This window comes from Nelumbo lutea, chromosome 5 (assembly GCF_056320005.1).
Source record: "Nelumbo lutea isolate HS-2025 chromosome 5, American lotus-T2T, whole genome shotgun sequence".
In the NCBI taxonomy this organism is placed as follows: domain Eukaryota; kingdom Viridiplantae; phylum Streptophyta; class Magnoliopsida; order Proteales; family Nelumbonaceae; genus Nelumbo; species Nelumbo lutea.
The window spans coordinates 83,652,547-83,674,202 of NC_142688.1; the positions used below are offsets into that span (position 1 = coordinate 83,652,547).

General features: G+C 37.4%; 1 protein-coding gene across 1 annotated transcript; it reads right to left on the reverse strand.

Moving 5' to 3' along the window:
* Positions 1 to 31: 31 nt before the first annotated feature.
* LOC148853171 (B3 domain-containing protein Os07g0679700-like) lies at positions 32 to 21,517 on the reverse strand. Its single transcript, XM_088945892.1, has 11 exons — positions 21,449 to 21,517; positions 16,893 to 16,994; positions 10,322 to 10,992; positions 10,098 to 10,194; positions 9,818 to 9,992; positions 9,336 to 9,412; positions 8,790 to 9,200; positions 4,839 to 4,888; positions 3,547 to 3,660; positions 3,382 to 3,449; positions 32 to 1,111 (listed from the first exon to the last, which is right to left on the reverse strand). The coding sequence occupies exons 1-11, from the start codon at positions 21,515 to 21,517 to the stop codon at positions 303 to 305; spliced, it is 2,643 nt and encodes an 880-aa protein (XP_088802018.1). The 3' UTR covers positions 32 to 302.
* Positions 21,518 to 21,656: the final 139 nt, after the last annotated feature.

Below are 21,656 nucleotides of genomic sequence, written 5' to 3' on the forward strand. Positions count from 1 at the left end.
GGCAAAGTGAAAAAACAATGAGGACAAAACGTCTTCAAACACCACCTCGCTCTCCCCAATGTTCACTCTTTGTATTCATCCATTCACAGCAAAACATGTAACAAGTAATTAATTTACACTTAGAAATTAGAAGAGAGGAACCAACAAAAAAAAAAGGAAAACAAAGTAATATAATATTGCATATTGGTATTCTCCTATTTGGCTGCAGAATTAAATACAACCCCTATAAAAGAAAAAAAAAACAAATTTAATTTCTATATTTTCTAAGCCCAGGTTCAGAAAGCAAGGGGGGAAAAAATCCTTCATGCAACAGCATCACTTTTGGCTTGATCAGGCTCAATACATTCTTCATCACCACCGCTCTCTCGTACTCCAGAGGCAAAGCAACCCTCCTCAGGTCGCTGTCCCTCACTCTCCCCATCCCCAGTGGCCTGCGGCACGACATGAGAGCTTGAGCTTGCTTGTTGCTCGCTCACCAAACTTGTGAGCCCATTCTGCTTCAAATACGTCTCCAATGGGAGACTCGCCACTTGAAGAAGACTCATCATGCTCACACGTGTTGACCCAGCTTGCTGTTCTTCTTCACGGTCCGGTTGACAGTTTAAGTCTATTTGTGCCTTACTGTTCTCACCAGCCTTCTCCATCAAGATTCTGGTTTGGCCTCCAACGGATCCTGACTCATTTGGTTGCCTGTTCTTACTGTCTGTAGCATCTAATTGCAGTGGTACACCTTTGGATGTGTTTTCTACTTCAGTTTCATCTTTGGGACCCCAAATATGCTGCTTTCTCTGGGCAATTTCTGCTTCACGCTCAGATTGGCGTTTCTTCTTGCGCATCATGAGTGTTTTGAAGCGGCGCTTCACAGTCATGCACACATTGCAAGTGCATGTAGGCTTGTGCTTTGGGCCTTTCCCACTGGGGGGCTGGATGCACACAATGCATGTGCAGCCAGGACGATGCCGGGGGTGTTTGGTAGTGGTTGCAACTGATGGCGGCCCTGAGTCCCCCCCATTGTCTCCAAGGACTGCTGCAGTGGCTAATGCGTCTAAGCCTGAAGGTTCACGCTCCTGGGATGGTTTTTGGCTTGCCAAAATTCTCCTTTTTTTCAAATCTGTTCATAATTAGACAGAAGTCATGACAAGCTTTTAAGGAAAAATCTTTCCTACAAGGGCTCTCCATCCTTTTTTTACATTTATGTATACGTATGAATGTATATATGCATTAAAAAGGTGTTCTATAATCTATACTGTGGTCTTGAATAGTTTAGCATGCTTCCAACCATTGGACGGACCCCACCATGGTGTGTTTTCATGTGGCCCAGGCTGTCATCTCCCAACAGAACAGCTAAAGTTTTCCCGGTTCTGGAACTCATCGCACCAACATTGAATCAAAGCTGAATAAAGCCAGAACAGTGGTGCAGTTGGGAACATGAGAAACTGACATGTTCACAAACTTAATACTTTTTATGGAATGGTCGAAGAATATATTGCTAATTCTAGAATAAGAACGGCTGAAAAGAACACCTAGACACTGTCGTCTGTGGTGTGTTCTGGAACCAGATGAAACACAAAAATAGCACAGTAATAAAAACCACCTCAATCATACAAATTTCCTGTGTAATGCAGAGACAAGGATTGTTCATGTGCCATCAATAAAAATTTCTAATCCTTGGATCATAATATGTTTGGTTGGACACTGTAAAGAAAAAGGTAAATAGCGAAAGAATATAGAGAACAGAAAAATAGAACATATTTAGTGCAGATATTAAGTATCAAATGGAACAGTATGAAGAAAATATGTTCGCTGTTACAGGTACAAAATTTAAGGGGCCATTGCTTGGTGTGATGGTAAGATCTTGGATTGACAAGTGTGAGAAAGCAGGTTCAATTCAGAGAGCAGCAAACTTGTGTGAAAATAAAGGGCAAAGTTTAGGTCTATTTCTAGTCCACCCCTCCCAAGACCCCATTATATCTTGGACCAATAATTGGTAATGGCTTTTTTTTGTATGTCAAAATTTTCAATTCATGACAAGTTCAGAGATAAGGCAGTGTTGCATGGACATGGACACAGGAGTCAGAAACTGAAGCATGTCCAGGATGCTGACTCAGCAAGATAAAAAAAATATGGAGTTGCAAAAGCGTCTAAGGAAATGTAATATATATTTAAAAGTTATATACCTGTGAAAAATCTCTAAAATTGTTGCTTTTGTTACCAAGTAACATTTTATATGAAAAATGGCATTCAGCTTGTACATCAGCTGTTCATTATGTCAGACATGCTAGGAGATGGAAAGGAAATATTATGTAGAAGTGTCCTCAAGAATCCAACAAATGTCAGATTCTGAACTGTCCAGCATGGACACATCATCCATTTAGGAGACTCCTTGCAACACTGAGAAAAAGTTAGAATCAAATTCTTAATGAAATAATGCCGTAGGTTAAGGTTTTTATGCATTTTCTTGCTTGTAGCCCAACCAATCGGTCGAAAATAGTATGAGAAAACGAAATCATATGTTTTCCTTCAGGAAGAATTGGCATTACAACCTATGAATCAAGATGACTAGACATGGAATGGATGTTTCACTGTAATCCTTGGAATAGTGAGGATAAAATGGAAAAAGAACAAAAATACTAATTTAAACTCAAATTTCAAATATATTCTAAAGACTAGATAAAAATAATCACACTTTGCAATCTTTTGTGGCATTAAGCAATATTTTTAGAAAGGGCCCAATCAGTTATAGGTCTTAATCATATTTATATGGCATTTGTGTATATTAGACACTGAGACCATTATCCACATCCTATAAATTAAGGGATCATCCTGGGCTCAAACTTACCAAGTGAATAGAGGGTGGATATATACACACTTCTGGACCCTGTAATGATTCTGCTGTGTTAAAAAAATAAATAACCCTAAGTTGTTTTTTGGATTACCCAGAGAAAATGGAAAAGCAGTGCAAAGTCCATTGTTTTATGGATTCCGGGAATGACTACAACCCCCCACCCCAACACACACACATGGTTATTCCATTTTCCATCGAACTGACAAAATGTAGATAAAAATCCACTTTTTTTTCACATCTCGCTTTGCTCTTTTTCTTCTGAGTTGAGCAGTGAAGCAGATCACATACATTCCTTTTCTGCCACAGATTTCTGATTCCTCTCCAATCTAAACTCAGCTTTAGAAGTTTCCTCTTTCCTTTCGTAGTATCATCTTATATAGTTAAGCTCCATAAAAATTAAAACGCATATTATCAAATAGTAAACCAGCTCAGATTTATTACCATATGGCTTATAAAAAAAATCTTTTGTTTGATTATTACTATTTCTAGAGTTTTGGATAATATGAGAATAAGGAGAAACGGAGACTGCACCATACCCATATTCAGTCTGAGGAGATTTTCCAGTTCCTTTGGGCTCATCTCATTGGGTGCAGAGCATGAACACCTGTGGGCATGTCAAAATGCAGGAGATAGATTTACTTAAATTGGTTCTTCATGGTTCTTCACATAGAACGCCTTTGCAGGAAGATTTCTATACTGACCTATCTGTATCCCATACATTATCCACACATGTCCACTTTGGAGGGAGAAGAGCATCCATAGGCAACCTTCGCCATTTAGAGCAGTTGTCACACTGAGCCCATTGATCCAATTTCCTAGAAAACCAAGTTCAATAAATGTAACGTCAGATAGATAAAACATCAGAAGCAGTTGAATAGTTTGAACTATGAACAAGCTCCAATAATAGTCTTTGATCAACCGAGACAACTCTTGAACAAAGCCCTCCTTTATAGCTAAAGATTATTTTAAATGTATAAGAATTTTTTATCATTTATTACTTATATTCCCTTTTTATTTCCTAGTATCCTTTAATATTCTCTTTTTAGTTAGTTCTTGCTAAGGCCCTGTTCGCTTTTTGGTAAGTTACTTACCCAGGTAAATGCAGTTACCTGGGTAAGTTTTTCCTGGGAAACACTTACCCGGGTAACTGCATTTACCCATGTTCTTTTATTTCTCATGTAAATAACGCAATGACCATTTTAGCCATAAAAATTCATTATTAAAAAGGGCATTTTTGTCCCATTCAAGTGTTGACAACTTTCCCCCTAGGTGGGAAAGTAATTTACCCACCTAGGAGATGGGTATCACTTACCCGGTAAAATGATACCGAAGAAAATAAACTTTCCCTGGTCCCACATAAATCTGGAAAAAGATTATGGGATTCTTCGTCAATGGGAACCAAAATTCCATTGATTAACTTTCCCCCCTCTCAAAATCCGAAAAAAGAACACCCCTTAACAGTCATGGACAGTGCAACCAGGATGGTCAAAATCAAACTGCTGAAATGAGAAGCCTCAAATGCCAGTGGATCATCCAATGTCCAGTTCAGCTTTTCAGAGAAATAAATTATCTAATTACGTCCTGAGCACAAGGTCAGAATTAAATTTAAGAATCTTTTAAGCATGCAACCTGAATATGAATTTGCACAAGGATAAATAAAAAAAAAAATTCATGTAGCTAGCATTTGCACTATATGCGGTGCAGACCTGTGAAAGGGAGATAAAATTGGAGGCACGTCAGTCAATGGAATCATCAACAAGAACTCACCAAAAAAAGGTCCCAACCAAATGATCCCAAACATACAATCTATAGAACTACTTATGGATTTATCTTTTTGACTCCAACACACTTATAAGTTAAGATTCTTTTTCTCTTTCTTTATTGGGTCAAGGGATTATTAATTACTGTGGAGAACCAAGCTTGCAAATTCCAACCATATAACATCCACAAAAAAACTTGACATTTTCGTACAGGAAATATTGAAAATCCTTACCCAGATGTTTGGGCTGTAAAAATAGTCCTCTTCCCAAAAACTGGAGGTTCCTGTTTGACATACATGACTAAATTAGAGGGGTTCATAATTACTCCACCTGAGACAGTACAATCAATGAAAAGTTTACAGAATTGCTACCTAAAGTTCTGTAAAAATCTGTAGTAGGTATTTCTTTAATTTGGTTTAACTTTGAACAATTAAGTACTCGTTACTAGTCAACTGAATACCATGCATAATAAATTATCCAGAACACAACAAAATTATGGAAAGAAATCATATTTGGCGAACAATTGCAAAATTTTTAGAGCATTTAAGATGTTTGACAAAATAGGATGATCATGAGACCCAAATAAAATTTTCCAGAACTAGAATTTGAGAAAGAAAAGAAATGCAGTTCAAATAACCAGAGATTATGTCCAAAGGAATTGAGAAAACAAACAGAAGCAATTAGGATTTGGATCAGGCTACTGAGAAGGGTACTGGGGTTTGCATAAAGAATGAATTTTGGGATATACATATGGGAACAATTAGAGCAGATTTGAGTTTTAAGGGAATCAATAAATAACAAAATAATTCAAAAGTAAAGAGTAAAGTTAAAGCAAAAAAAAAAGAACTAAAAACAAGAAAATATAAAATGATCAGTGGAAAGATCTAATCTTAATTATTTTTTTTAAGATAACTTTCATTCAAAAAGAAAAGGGAAGGATGTACATTAGGAGATGTACAACCAGGTTTTCCAAACAGAAAAACCTAAACCCACTCAAGACATAGGATATAGGATAAGAATTTGCACTATACAATGTATTCCTTCCCACCCCATTTTTAGCTAATGCATCTGCCAGAAAATTTAAACTTCTAGGGATCCATCTAAAGATGCAATGGATAAGATCTAACCTTAATTCTTGAACAAGATTTCATAGAGCCCTCACCCACCAAAATTTTTATGGAATAGAATCTTCACTACATAAAGAATATACATTCAGATATAATAGAAATTCTCAAGAGAACCGGCGATAAAAGAACGATTGCACAAAATATTGCACTTAGAGATTAGACTTTTTCTAATATTTATTAATGGTTTCTACTACCATTCTCTTTCTCCAGACGATCAAGAAATGCCCAAGGAGGGAGATTGGCTTCAGTGCTCACACCGTTCACACAGTCCCTTGCAGCCTTGCATTGGGATGCCTCCCCATGAAGAAAAGCATACAAGTATGGAGATATTCCCAATGCACTGCTGTAAAAAGCTGTGCAAACAGTGTCCACCTTCCTCACTTCTAGTTTCCCCACTAACTGTTGTTGCTTTGGTTCTTCTAGGCTCTCCTTGACTTTTTTTTGATAAACGAGAGTAGTTTTATTAATTCAAATAACAAAAGTACAATCAGACTAGGAGGAGGCACGAGATGTTACCTCCCCCGAGGATTGAACCATATACACTAAACATATCCAAGCCTGAAACACAATTACAAAGTAGCCCAAAACAGATCTCCCCTTGACATCCCTTGCTTGGCCAGAGAATCATCCATTGATATCTGTCAATATCTTTATAATGTACTAGAACTCTTGTCATTTAATTATGATTCATAGATGCACTTCCTCCCTCTTCCATACTTGAATTGCATGTATTTGATTTTTTTTTGTAATCCTCATGATTGTTTTTCCTCTTTTCACTGACAAATAAGCTTTTCACTTAAGCAATGGGTGACCATAGTATTTTTCTTTATCAGTATTTACTTCGTCATATGTGCATGGAAAAAACACCAGGGAATATATCATTCTACTTCCCCCATCCAACCTCCCAATTACCCCTTTTCTACTATTTGCATTTTCCCTCTTTTTTCCATTGCTTATTTTGTAGAGTCAAGAGCAATTCTTTTCCCTCTAACTTGGCAAAAGGAAATAAGAGTACATCACTCAAGATCTTAGTAAAATTTTCAAATCTTTTTCCTTAAAAGTTTTCAACTTTTGCATAGTTTTCTTATTGCATGCATGATTCTACTTTATCCTCAGCTGTTTGAATTATTATATGTCTTATCCATATCTCATTTTCGTTTTTCATTTGTTTTGAGGGGACCCACCGAGTACTTTGGATTTCCTCTCTTTTATTCTTCTCTTTATCTTCTCTCTAATTCTGTAAGCAGCCATTACATCCATCAACAGTCCAGAAATTCTTTACCAAAGGAGCTATTCCGCATCAGTGAAACCTATCAAGATATCATCTTCTGTAGTTTAGATTGAAACCCAAAATTTTACCATTTCAATCATTTTCATCCTTTTGTGCCAAGCCATCTCCAATTGCTGTCATATTTGGATGCCCCCCCAAACATCAGTATCACCTTTAATCATGCCAAATTTTATCCCAAAACTCCATCTGAAAACCTAGTTTCCAAAATTTTGGTCATTTCTCTCACTAAAGAATTTTTCTATCCTTTTGTGAACAAGTAAATCCCGTACAACCCATCATTCTAAACGTCTACAGAGTTTCATTAAGAATTCCATCCCTATTCAGTTTTTTTTAATTTTCTATTTCCACTATCTCATTAAGAATCTGTAGTTCTCAATAATTTGACCCATGACTTTTCTAACCCATCTCAATATTTCTCTTTATTCCTAAAATCATCCTCAAGTGTTTCCTAGCTAATTGTTATTCTCCTAAGCTTATCCTCAGGTCATTCTAAACGTCTACAGGGTTTCATTAAGAATTCCATCCCTATTCAGTTTTTTAATTTTCTATTTTCACTATCTCATTAAGAATCTGTAGTTCTCAATAATTTGACCCATGACTTTTCTAACCCATCTCAATATTTCTCTTTATTCCTAAAATCATCCTTAAGTGTTTCCTAGCTAATTGTTATTCTCCTAAGCTTATCCTCAGGTCATTCAAATTTTACATCAATTGGCATCAGAATGGTAGCCCCTACATCAGATGCTGAATATTAGACATGAAAAGGTCTAGGAATAATTCCAGGCATGGTTCACAATACCAATGAGGTTTGGTGAAATTTCTCCAGAATCTCTCCATTTTTCTAGGGGCAATATGAAATTTTCCAAGAATCTTTTTCTCTAGTATCTATGATATTTTGCCGATATTCTTTATAGTAAACAACGTAATTTAATTTTATTGCAGGAGTGAAGGTCTCCTTAGCATCAAGAAAGCAGTTAGCAGGTACAAATACACACACAGCCAAAGGCTGATTGCCCCAACTTTTGACTATAATAAGATATCGACAACTCACTCCCTGGTACAGGTTTTCCCAATACAAGACTCCATTGCAAACCTTGCTTTCAGCTAGAGAATCAGAAAATGTTTGGAAGCTCTTGGAACTCACCTAAGGGTAGCCCAGTGCATGGGGCTCCCGCCAATTCGGAGTCTGATGAGGGACAGATATATGCAGCCTAACCCCTGCACATACAGAGAGGCTGTTTCCAAGATTTGAACCCTGGTCACCCAGGTCGCAACGGAGCAACCCAACTGTTGTGCCAAGGCCCGCCCTCCTCTTGGAACTCACCTGAATGAATCTAACTATTGTAACCATTCTCTACATAGATATAAAGATCCAGGCATTAACAAAAGATGCAGCCCTAGACAGTGTAAAATAGATAAGAAGGATTCATGTAACTGACTGCTGAGTACTGACCTAAAGCGAGAGGAAAAATGAGGATAAGAGTTGAACGATGTTCATAATGATAAATACTGTAAATAAGCCCAAGATTGAACTTTTTGGTGTATTTACCTCATATCAATTTCTTATTAGTTTGCCACTAGGGGAAACAAAGAAAACAGTATAATGTCATCATGCATACAAGGAAGAAAAACTAACCTACAAATCTCGTAAAATTTACAAGATAGTAGAGACTGAAATTAGAATACAAATTAAAAAGGGATATATTCCAAAATGAAAGAATTAAGATGTAAAGCATGGTAATCCACAAAATTCAAAATTTACTTACTTCATATTCTTCAAATACATGGTCCTCTATCATAACGATGCTAGGTTTGACACTTGGGGGTGGACGGAGCAAATCTTGTGCCTCTTCCCAAGTAAGCTTCAGTTCCAGAGCATCTTCACTATCTATAAGTAACCTCTTACTTTTGGATCCAATGTTTCGACTCCTTTTCATGGGTTGCAACGCTGGACCCTCATTTGTCCTACTCCCGTGCTTCTCGGTTTTACGCCAGTTAATGTCCCCATCAGCTGAACTTAAGTGTTCCGACAGAGCATTCAAATGAGGATCTGTGCTTCCCTTCAGTGACTGAAGAAGGCCAGAGTAACCACTTATTATAGGTAGGTTCTCAATAACACCCGAAAAGAAAGTTTCGTTGGCAAGTGCACCATTAGCAAGGGCAGATATTTGAGTATCCTGTTTAATTAATAATTGTGGATTAATTGAACATAGAGTGCCAGCATGAAACTTGACCGTGGTTCCTAACTCGTAAGTGGTTCACGTCAGATACTGTTAGCAGTAAAGATGCCCATAAAAATCTAAGCTTCCTACCTGCATGGGGGCAGAATTTGCTGCCTTTCGAAATCCCATCACAAGTTTTCCTTCAGGATCTATCCGGCTGAACGTTACTGCAAGAAGTGGGATTCAGATCAGAAAGAAAGAAGGATTCTAGTATAAGCATGTCCCAACTTCTACAAAAAGGTTTCATATCAAACTGAAAATTGAGGATTTAATTTAGGGCATATCTTTTTCTCATTAATAAAAAGGAATTATAATCACAAATCAAGCATAATTACACCACTCAGTTGCACTTATCTCAGCCATAATCCTAATCATTTAGGTTCGGCTATTATATGAATCCTGTCCCATCACTGCGCTCTATCAAGAGCCATGTTTACAAACCAAGCACGTGTAAACCAGCACTAAAAATTAATTTACCTATTTCCTAAACAGAAATCAGATCTCACTATCCAAATAAAGAATGCAAATTACCAGTGTCAGATCTCACTATCCAAATAAAGAATGCAAATTACCAGTATCACCAGCTTGTAATTTCATAGACTGGATGCAAGGGGTTACACCCTCTAAGACATACATCCTACTGTTGTTATTAGGCCAAAATCTGAACTGAAACACCCAGTCTTTCCCTTTAGCATCCTGAATCTTTAATGGAAGGCCTTCTGGCTGAGAGATAGGGGGGAAATATGCCTGCATACAGTTTAATGTTAAACAAGTTCTTCTCAACACAGAAGGTAATTTTGGGTATGGAGTTCATGGCAGAAAACCAGAAATAAGGACATTTTTGGATCTTACCTCAGCACATGCTTTTGGGAGAACTAAACGACCAATTCTACCTGCATCACTGGCACTCAGAACCTTCTCGAACAATGGCACGATGGTGGAATTTGAACTTAAGATAGCATGGTCAAGGGAATCATAGTGGATGGATTCAAAGATGAATTATTTTAGAAAACAGAGTAAATTCAGACAATAAACTGTTAGAAATAAAAAAAGTAAATTAACATATTTATGGATACTCTCCAGATATCTGTTGCAGTTCTTGGTCTGTTATTCTTGGCCAATAACGGGGAAGCAACTGGTTCCGCCCCCGTCCCTCAGCAGGTGGCCTTGCAACACGTATCTGTGGAAGCATGTCCTTATTGACCTCCAGACTCCCACTCAGACTTGATTTTGGGGGCTTTGACAAAAGTTGGCGGGATCTTGGCCCTTGTTGAAAGGGAGATGGTGTTTTGCTTTGCTCCCTTCCTTCAACAACTGCACTGGGAATAGGGAGTGCAATGTTTGAAGGACCTGAAGGTGCGCCCAGGGTAATATTCAAGCATGTCTGAGAGAGTGAGCTATAGACATCTTTAACCCCTATGGTTTCTTTAGTATTATCTCCTTTGACAACTTGAGAGGACCCAATAGATGCAAGATTTAAATTTGAAAAGCTCGAGCTTCCAACTTCCCCAAGAGGAGGCATGAGTTGCTCTCGTTTTATTTGCCCAAGGGATTCAATTGTTTCATCTTTCTGAGATTGAAGCAAGCTGTTCAGTCCATTTCCCTCCACACCTTTTCCAAAATAAATAAGCTTCACCTTATCAACACCCTCAGCATCTATTTTATTGTCCACAGATGTAGATCGAGGTTCACCAATGATATCCATTGGAGAATCCCCAAATTTGTATGGTTTTTCATCACTAGGGATCTGCATGAGTTTCTCAACAGGGATAGAAATATAAAACTTTGAGATCCAAAGTACTTAAATGTCCATCAGAAACAGAATCCATTATATATCCAACATATGCACAACAAGAACCAAATGCATAGGTTACGGTACCATAATGAATAATATCTTCAACTTATATATGAGAAATATGTTAACCAGCTTGGCTTCATTTTCCCTGGTTGATTTTTTTTTCCATTCAAATTTAGGTTATCACACAGGTGACCTGATCATCCATAAAGAAAAGATTTGACAGGAGAACACTTTTAAAGCATCAACTAGTCAACAAATGAGGGCCTTACCAACTGCATCAGTAACTAGTTGGCAAATACTCATGATGTGGTCCTAGGACAACTAAGCATCAACTAGGATGACTAGTCAATTAACAATTAGTCAACTACAAATTGTTTGTTTGTATCTCCAATTATTTGAAATAATATAGAATATGTTTGCAATTGTTATATTCATAATGTTTCTTTAAATATTTGTGATGGAACATGACTGGATGAGGGTATATAAAACAGAACAAAAAACATAAAATAAAAGAAGTTTTCTTCCAATCAGTGGTGTGATGGCATGGAGTTCCCACAAAGGGTACGTTGAATTTGCATTCTTTCTTTGGAAAACAAAGGCTGCAATTCCATTTCCTCACCCATCCAGCCTAACATAATTGTAGTCTATACTACCTTATTTATGAGATTGCTGCATCATCATCATCATCATCTAAGCCTTATCCCAAACATATAGGAATGGCTACATGAACCCTGCTTTGCCATTCCATTCTGTTTAATACATTTATGAGATTGCATCAATATCTTAAGTTTAGAACATATATTCTTTCATTGATCAGTCATCACATTGGCTAGAGAGGCTAAACCAACTACTCATTGCTTCACCACATTAATAAAACTGATTTAGAAAGATTATCTCTTTGGGATTTTAAAAGAAGTGATATAACTTAAAAGAACAAAATACTTCTTATTTGTTATTATTTAAAAAAATCCTTGAAATTTTATGAGATTTTAACATTACAACAAAACTTTGATGGATAATATGGTTTCAAAGAAGGTTTCAGACCAGGACTGTATTTGAAAAGAGACTAGCTGTGTGGAAGAAAAATCATCCCTTTGGGTGGGAGGATCACTTTGATAAAAGCTACCCTCATGAATCTACCTACCTATTATCTCTCTATCTTTAGGACACCGTCTAGGGAAGCGAAGAAGTTGGAAAAATTGATGAGAGATTTTCCATGGGAACTGGGAGAAGTTAAAAAAGACCATTTAATTAAGTGGGGGGATTGTGGGTAGAAGCAAAGAGAAGGGAGGATTAGGGCTCAGCATAAAAAGAACTCAGCTCTGTTTGGAAAGTGGTTGTGGAGATGGCCTTTGGAGCGGGATAGACTCTGGCACGAAGTAGTGAAGAGTATTCATGGATGTTCAGAGAGTGGTTGGGATGCTGGTGCATCAAGGAGGGCTAACCTAGCCACACCTTGGAAAGCAATTCACAAAATTCTTTCGCAGTTCCTTAGCTATGTCAGGTATGATGCTTGTTCAGGTAATTCTATTCGGTTTTGGGAGGACATTTGAGTTGGAGATCTCCCCTTGAAAAACCTTTTTCCTTCATTGTACTCTATTTCCTTGTATAAAAATGAGGTGATCTCAAAATTCCTTCCGTTGAATTTATTCTTACCAGCTTTGTCTTGGGATTTTGGTTTCCGTAGAGGATTAAGGGATGAGGAAATTGAGTGTTTGTCTACTCTTTTGGGTCTCCTTGATAAGGTTTGGTTGGATCCCTTGAAACCTGATAAAAGGATTTGGGCCATTCACCCCAAAGGGTCTTTTTCTTGTGGCTCCTTTTTCAAGTTCCTCTGCCTCATGAGTTTCCCTTCCAAAGAAGTTTGGTGTAGGCCGGTCCCCCCCAAGGTTATGGCTTTGTGCTGGGAAGTGTGGCATGGTAAAGTAAACACGATGGACAACCTACAAAGGAGAAGACTCATCCTTTGTATTTCACCAAACTGGTGCATTCTTTGCAGATCTCATGGTGAGGATTGTAATCATCTATTTTTATCTTGTAGTGTCACTGCAGAGCTCTGGGCTTGGCTTCTATCTTTGTTGGGGTCTAGTTGGGATATGCCAGCAGAAGTAAGCACAATCTTTAACCCTTATTTCTTCTCTTGGCCCCATAAAAGAGGAAGGAAAATCTGGAGATGCTCGCGAGCAGCATTGTTATGGACAATATGGGAAGAAAGGAATGCCAAAATCTTCCAAGAAAAAGGAAGAAGCAATCAAACCTTAAAGGACTGCATTTTGTCCAGGTCATTACATTGTTAAAGACTCTAGAATTATTTAACCATTTTACTTTTACTGATTTGGAAGGATTGGAAGTTGGTAGCAAGTTGTTCCTCCTACAAGGGAAGGGCAGTGACTAGCTGGGTCCCCCCTCCTCTTGGTTCTTTGAAGCTGAATTTTGATGGGAGTAGCCAAGGTAACCCGGGTCCCTCTGGGATGGGAGGTGTACTGAGGAATGAGGCTAGAGAGTTTGTCTTAATCTACTTTGGCCCTTTAGGAGTTGGGAACTCTATCCGGGCAGAACTGTTAGCTGCAATACAAGGAATATTTCTTGCAAAAGAAGTGGGCGTGGAGCAGCTTCTGATTGAAGGAGACTCTAAGGTAGTGGTGGACTGGTTAAATAATCCGGAGGATGCCACTTGGGGCTACAAAAATGAGTTAAAGAAATTCAAATGGCTGACAAGAAATATGTCTATAACAGTACAATGGGTTGGGAGATCAGCTAATGCTTTTGCTGATGTCTTGGCAAAACAAAGGATAAATAGGGAAACATTGTTCTGGGCACAATTGTAACTATTGTTTTAATTTCAACATTCATGTTATCTATGTTGTAGTTTGTGTATTTGCTGTTTGGAGAGGCTGCTCCTTGCGCCTCTAAGGGGATCTTCTTGTATCTATTCATTATTTTAATGGAATTGATGTTATTTATCAAAAAAAAAAAAATCTTTGATTGTGATGCCATGGGAAAAGATAAAGTAAGGTTGGAAATGTTTGGTGGGAAACTTTCCACTATCATCTAGATTTCCCATACTCATTTTGATTTGGTTATATAAAAACTTCCTAGTTGCTTCTTTTATCTTTGATTCACCTTTTGGTTTGCCTTGGGACTTCAGCTTTAGGATAGGTCTGAAGGACCAAAAGACTAGATGATTGTTTCTCTATTATTGAGTCCTTGGATGGGGTGTTTTTGAATTTTAAAGTCTGATCCTAGAGTCTAAACTTTTAAACTGTAGGGTCTATTTCCTTGTGCATCTTTCTTTAGGGATCTCCTTCCCTCTAATCCCCGTAAGGTGTTCACAGTGAAAGCAATTTGGTATGGTCCTAATAGGACCCTTGAAAGTAAGGGCTCTTGTTGTGAGGTGATTCACCTGAAAACCAAAATTAGTAAGGTCCTTCAGAAAAGAAGTCAAGTTGCTAATCTCCCACTCTTATGTATGTTTAACTTTGGAGCTTTTCTTTTCTTTGTTCAATTTTATTGGTGGCTTTGCAAGATGTTGATGACTTTCTCCTTTCCAAAAAAAGAGGGGCAAAATACCTTGGAGATGTGTGACGGCAGCCATCCTGTGGATAGCATAGGAAGAATGGAATGTGAGAATCTTCCCTAGCAAGGACCAAACACCAGAAGCCTTGATTGAGTTTATTTGAATTGAGTGGAAGATTGGGTTATTCAGCCTTTCAGAATCAATGACATCATGAATGAGTGGCAAGTGGTAACATCTCACATCATCTGCCATCAGAAGGTTTCCATCTCAGCAAGAGTGGGAACCACCACCTTAAACTTAATCAAATTGAACTTTGATGGATGTAGATTGGATAACCTAGGAATTTTATGAGTAGGTGGTTCCTTTAGGAATCTCCATAAAGATGTTTTGAGTCTTTTGACAATCAATTCAGGTCCAATAGACATAGTGGACACTATCAAGGCTGAATGATTATCTATACTGCAGGAGATATGCATAAGCATGACACTAGAAGGTAATTAGTCAGGGACAAATAACCCAGGATCTTGGCAGTTGCTGCACTAAATTCAGGAAGCTAGATATGTAATTACCCAAATAAGCATCTGATTCAGATGAGTAGAAAATTTATCTAATTCCTTTACTGATGAACTAGCAAAAGGAAGGGTAGCAAGAGCTAACTGGTAAGATTGGCGTGGAGTGGCATATTGGGTCCAATTCTTTTTACTTGTTAAGGTTTGATATAGTTTCTTTCTTTCTCCTGCATTACTTATTTCTTTCATTTTTCCCCAGTATCAATAAAGTTTCTTATTTGCTACGAATCCCAAAAAACAAAAAATAATAATAATAATAAAAAAACACCTTAACACATGGCACCATGCCCAGGGTACTTACGCAATCATTACTGTAATTGTAGATCATAAAACAAGATTTCATATGTTGTTACAAAATACTTACATAGGGTAAACACATGTTCAGGTGAAGCATAAAAAAATCATGAAGATTAAGATAGATTACTATAACTCCTACTTGAATTCAATATTCTTTTACCTTAAAAGAGCTAGTAGGTGGTGCAGGCAACAGAGTCCATACAAGAATTTGTGAGGGGTGAACTGAAAGAGAGATGCAGGTAAAGAGTGAAAAGTGGGAACATGGGTAGCCTTCTTGTAGTTGTTCAGATTTACTTTCTGAGTAATTTCCTTAATATTTTTATTAGTTTTTTCAGGATTATGAAATTTTCCTCAATTTTCTAGTCCTAAATTTTTATTCAATAAGGGTAACAAATGGACAAAACAGTCAAGTATGAATTTATTTTGGGAAGATGTCAATTCTGGTACCTCTGTTTTATTTTGGGAAGACATTTGGGTGGGTAATGTTGCCCTTAAGGACCAGTTTCCATATCTCTATTTTATTTCCCTTTACAAGCAAAAAAACAGTCTCTCATTTTCTCCCTTCTCCTGTTTCACCCCCTTCTTTAAGTTGGGACCTTGGCTTTCGGAGAGGCTTGAGGGATGATGAACTTAACAATGTTTCAGATCTGTTGTTCCTTCTTGGTCGTGTCTTTTTGGACCCCCTAAGTTTGGATGTGACATTATGGTCCCCTCACCCAAAAGGTTACTTCACCTGTGCTTCCTTTTTAAATCCCTTTGCTCTTCCCAGGGAGAGTGGGGCTTTCAAAAAAAGGAGATTTGGCCTAAACTGGTTCCACCTAAAGTTATTATTTTCTACTGGGAGGTGCTTTATAGAAAGATTAATACCCTGGACTGCTTGCAGAGGAAAAGGCCTTCTTTGTGTTTGTCCCCTAATTAGTGTGTACTTTGCAGGGCTAGTGGTGGGAATTGCTCTCACTTACTTGTATCTTGCTCCTTTTCTAGTGCTATTTGGAGTTGGATTTTCTCTTAGTTTGGGTGTAGGTGGAATCTGACCACAAATTTAAGCCAGTTGTTCGATCCCTCCTTTTTTGTGTGGTCTACAAAAAGAGGAAAAATAATGTGGCGATGTATTAGAGCAGCCTCATTGTGGACAATCTGGGAAGAAAGGAATGCAAGGGTTTTTAAGGAGGAGGAAAGAAGCTCTCAAGCTGTTGAGGAACGTATCTTAACTAGGGCCATCCATTGGTTAAGAACTATGAACTTATTTCATACGTTCTCCTTTGATGATTTTTGGAGAAATTGGATAGTGGTGGCTAACAGCCATGAAAGGAAGGACATGAAATCTGTAGTGTGGATGCCTCCACCTGAAGGATGGGTAAAACTGAATTTTGATGGAAGTAGCCAAGGAAACCCAGGCCCATCAGGAGAGAGAACCTATAACAATTATGTAATACCAGATTCAAATGTCAAGACATGTTACTTACAGAGGAAAACTCTGAGCTCTTTAAACAGCCAATACATGCTACACCACCATTGTCAAGTAGCTCAAGTGCAGGCTTTGAAGCAATACAGCCACAATGCAGACGCTGTCATCAGAAATTTCAATGAGAATGTTCTACATGCCTTGTGCATGGATTAGGGGCACAAGGCAATTAATTGGGTCCTAATTTCTTGATGACAAATTTGCCCATATTGTTTAATGGAAGAATAATTAACTATTCTATTAAATTCTGTATAGCAATGTTGTCAAGACTCAAAAAACCAGAAAGCTCAATTGGTTATGGTTTTACCAGTTTAATTGTTGGTTAAATTGTTCAGTGGAAAAACCACTAAATGAAAAGCTAAGATCTAGAAAGATCACTGGGGCTCTGGTTTACCTGTTAAACCACTGGGTCCAATCTAAGTGTGGCAACAACGTTGCAGATAGATTTCGCTTTTTAAATTGAATAGAAAATTAGCTTCTAATGTCTATTATTTTTTCCATCTTGATTATCTTCAGATTTTGGCTTTCCAACCCTTCAGTCCATGTTTGATGGTGGATAGCTTGAGATAAATTTCCAAGAAATACATGATGGACAAATAAATACCAAAGTAGTTTATGCAGTCCTCTCAGCTTGTATATATAATTCTAAATGGATGGAAGTTAAATAATGAGTAACTTCACTAAATTAGTAATGAAAAGATATGAATAAGAACCAAAGCATTTCAAAATATACAAATTAGAAAACATATATGATATATTTTTTTTAGATTAGTAAAAATTCATATGATATAATTAGTAATTGTTGTTCACCAATTAAGTATTCGTTGTTGCTACCGCCACTGCTACTTGCTGTTATTGTTATTGTTGTTGACTAATCTAACATGCAACGAGACCCACGGTATGAGTTAACCTCTATAATGAGCCCGTTAATGTAAAAAGATGACCAAAATGCATTATAAGAGAAAAAACAAAAACGGGAGGTCCTATAAATACGAATTAAAGTATCTCAGCAACAGAACAACAACGCCCCCAAATTATCGCGTAACCAAGTCAACAAAAGTACTAATGCAGCAACAAACAGAACCCCACGTACCAAATTAAAGAAAAAATAGCACGCATAAATCGCACTAGCAAAGAAATAACATGTACAAGTCACCAATCTAACAAACCCATAAGCGACCTAAACATGAAAATAGAGAAAATAAAAGAAAGAAAGCTATAGTGAACTTGGACCAAATTCCATACCCCTAAACTGGATGCATAACAAATTAAGGTAGTAATCAGGAAACAGTACGCAAATACAACGAATTTCAATTTCTGATAAAGAGGAAAGGCCCCAGAGGAAAATTTTACCCGCACTTGTCGCAGAGATTAGCAAATCCGCCAGATCGTAGACCCCACCCTTTTCTCCATTCGATCGACGATGTCGCGCCGCATGAGGCATTCATGCAAATATTCGACGCCATTCACCGAGTCAATCCCCACTCTAACCTGAAGTCCTCCCGTGAGGAAATAAACAAGCCAATAAAGATGCCTCTTTCATCAAACAACGAAAAATAATCGCGGCAAGTGAAATGATCGAAAACAATCAATGAACGAAATCCATCCGATAGATCGATACTACCAAGAAAACAAAAAAAAATTAACGGATAAGCAAAATGGACAAACCTTTCGTCTCTATCCCTTAATCAAAACCCTAACATCGTTGTGGATTTCACCTGACAACTCTGCAAACAAAACCAAGCTTTCTCCTCCCTTTTCTTCCTCTTCTCATCTAGTCTACAGACTCTCTACTTTTTGCAGAAATTCAGCAAGAATCCGAAAGGAGAGCTCCTCAGATCAACAGAGTCTCAACTTCCAGCCACCAAGGTCGCGACGGCGGGCAAGTCCAGGGAGGCAAGGAAAGCGTGTGCATGCAAACGCAAAATGGATGCATAAAATGCATGCACGACACTTGAAGACACAGCGAACTCTTCCAACCTCCCTTTTCCCACTAAACCTGTGTTTTATTTTATCTCTTTAAAATAAAATAGTATATTTATATATAATTTCTGGTGCAAATAAAATAATAAAAATTTTGATAAAAAAATAAATGCGGCGTGAGGACAGCACCGTAAACTGCGCCACTAGGCGCCTTTTGCATTTTAGCCCTGCACTGACCTTTCCGCATGCAATTCAGAATCTTTCACTCCCATAAAATTACTAAAATCTCCACGTCGCCTCGCTTTCACAATTTGCTCTATTTCCAAAATTCCAATCCATTGAAACTCGAAAGCTCAAACATAGCGTCCAGATGACCAACGGAGGGCTGGGTCGTTGATGTATTAGCTGACTCCGGATTTGCTGCCCACAGGAATTCTGTCTACGCCTACCCACAAGATACTATCCCGTGAAAACATTTTTTCTTTTATAATACTATACAAAGGTTGAGATATTTTTCACATATGACTGCGATAAACGTAAACAGAATTTGTGTGAACAGAAAATCCGAACTCGTAATGACTGATTTGTTCCAGCGTTGACGCGGAATCAAATCCCGCAATCATAGCGTGCAGCGAGCGAGTTCGGATCCGATGACCATAACATATTGTAATAGCCTTAACATAACCGCACATACGGAATATCTCTCATCAGGGAGTCCGATGTGCGGCTGTGTTCATATGGCCAGGCCAGCAATGTGTTGAGCGCTTGTAGTCAGCCAGATCCGAACGCCCAATAATCACCAACAATACCGTTGGTCTTCTACTAAAAAGGAAAGTAGATAAACTTATCAATCCAACGGTGACGATTCATCTGAGGTTGCCCATTTGAGCGTGTCTTTCGTATCGAACGGTTGTCGAAGCTCAAAACCACCTGACGTCATGCAAATGTGAAATGATGTTATCCATAAAGCATATGCCGGGCTACGATTGAAGTGTTACCGTTGCTGCTTGCAGTCCAACTTATTATCGTTATTCGTTATTTCAAATTACAATTAAGGTTTACGGATTTATTAGAATAATACCCCTATCCCTGTGTTCAAGCCCTAAACCAAGCCCAATCTGCCCAGTTCAAGTCCACCCCAGGTTAAAGTGAAAAACTTAATAACTCCACTAGGGTGAGTAGGGTTGAAATCGATCGGGCTGGACTCATGCCCAATCCTAAGATTTGGCCAAAGGTTCGAATTCGGATCGAGTCCGAGGCTAAGTTCAAATTATCCCCTCCAGGTCCAGTTCATACTGACATTTGTTCATACTGACTTCGAATTCGGATCGAGTCTGAGGTCCAAGTTGGTATTGGATTGGTCAATAAATTTATATTAAAAAATTATATGAATGTATATAGTATAAAAAATATACTATATATAATCGAGTTCAGTTCAGATTAGAATAAGGTTAAATCGAAAAGTTAAAACACTCCGACTTTTTGGCCTAACTCATTTTGATGATAAAAAATTCAAACCCAATTCATATAAAATTACAGGCTGAATTGATTTCGGCTCAGGTTCGGCCCGTCTAAGTTGTACACCTAAACTCCATCAGCTCATGCGAGTCAGTTAGGTTAAACTTCACTAGCTCATGTGAATCAATCATTCAGGTTCAAGAACAACCACCGGATCGAATGAATTAAAATCAACTTTTTGGTAAAGTTATTGAAATAAACTTAAGGCTATATTTGGGACTGTTTATGTTAAAAATAAGTACTTATTGAATAAGTGCTTATTTGTATTTGGTATCCAACATTTACAAGTGCTTGTTTGTTAAAATAAGCACTTATTTTATATTGGGTGTTTGGTGGTTTTTTCTCCCATAAGTACTTAAATAAACAATTATGACACTTTTGTCTTTCATTTTCTTTCAAATTTTCAAAATATCCAATCTAAAATGAATGAACAAAAAATAGTTTGATAGAAGTGCTTTTATAAAAGTACTTTGATAGAAGTGCTTTTGTAAAAGTATTTTTACAAAAGTGCTTTCATAAAAGTACATTCGTAAAATACTTTTATAAAAGTGCTTTTATAAAATCACTTCCATAAAAGAGCTTTTATAAAAGTATTTCCGTAAAAGTACTTCCATCTATGGAAGTACTTTTATAAAAGTATTTTTTAAGGTACTTTCGTAAAAGTGCTTTTATAAAAGTACTTTTATAGAAGTGCTTTTGTAAAAAGTACGTTCATAAAAAGTACTTTTGAAAGTATTTTCATAAAAGTATTTTTTTTGTAAAAGTGCTTTCGTAAACATAAAATTACTTTTCTAAAAGCTCCTCTGTAAACTTGTTTTGGTAAAAGGGTATTATTGGTATTCTAAAAATTTATTGGGGACAATTATGAGAGAAAAAATTGAATAAGTGCTTATTATATGAGCATTTATAAAAATAGGAAATTTAGACTTAAAAAAATAAGCCCTTATTTTTAAAAGGGAAAATTTCTTAAACTACTTATATGGTTTAGCTAATTGAATAATTCTACCTTTACTTTTTACATATTGTCTTAAAGTACCCCTACTGTTTTTGACAATTGAAATTATGATAAATGCTAACAGAAAAAAATTGAAAATGTCAAATTTACCCTCCACATACCAGTGCAAACCCTCTGCCTCTAATCTCTCTTTTCTTCTTCTTCTTCCTCTCTTCCCACCCTATCTGCATCGTTCTCAGACTGCCTATTCTTGGTTTGCTCACTGGGCTGAATGGTGAAAACCCTATTATGTTACCCCCTTCAGCACCATCCGTTGGCTAGCTCAAGTGTGAAGAAACAATCCAGGTTTTCATGGAGGTAGCGATGCCA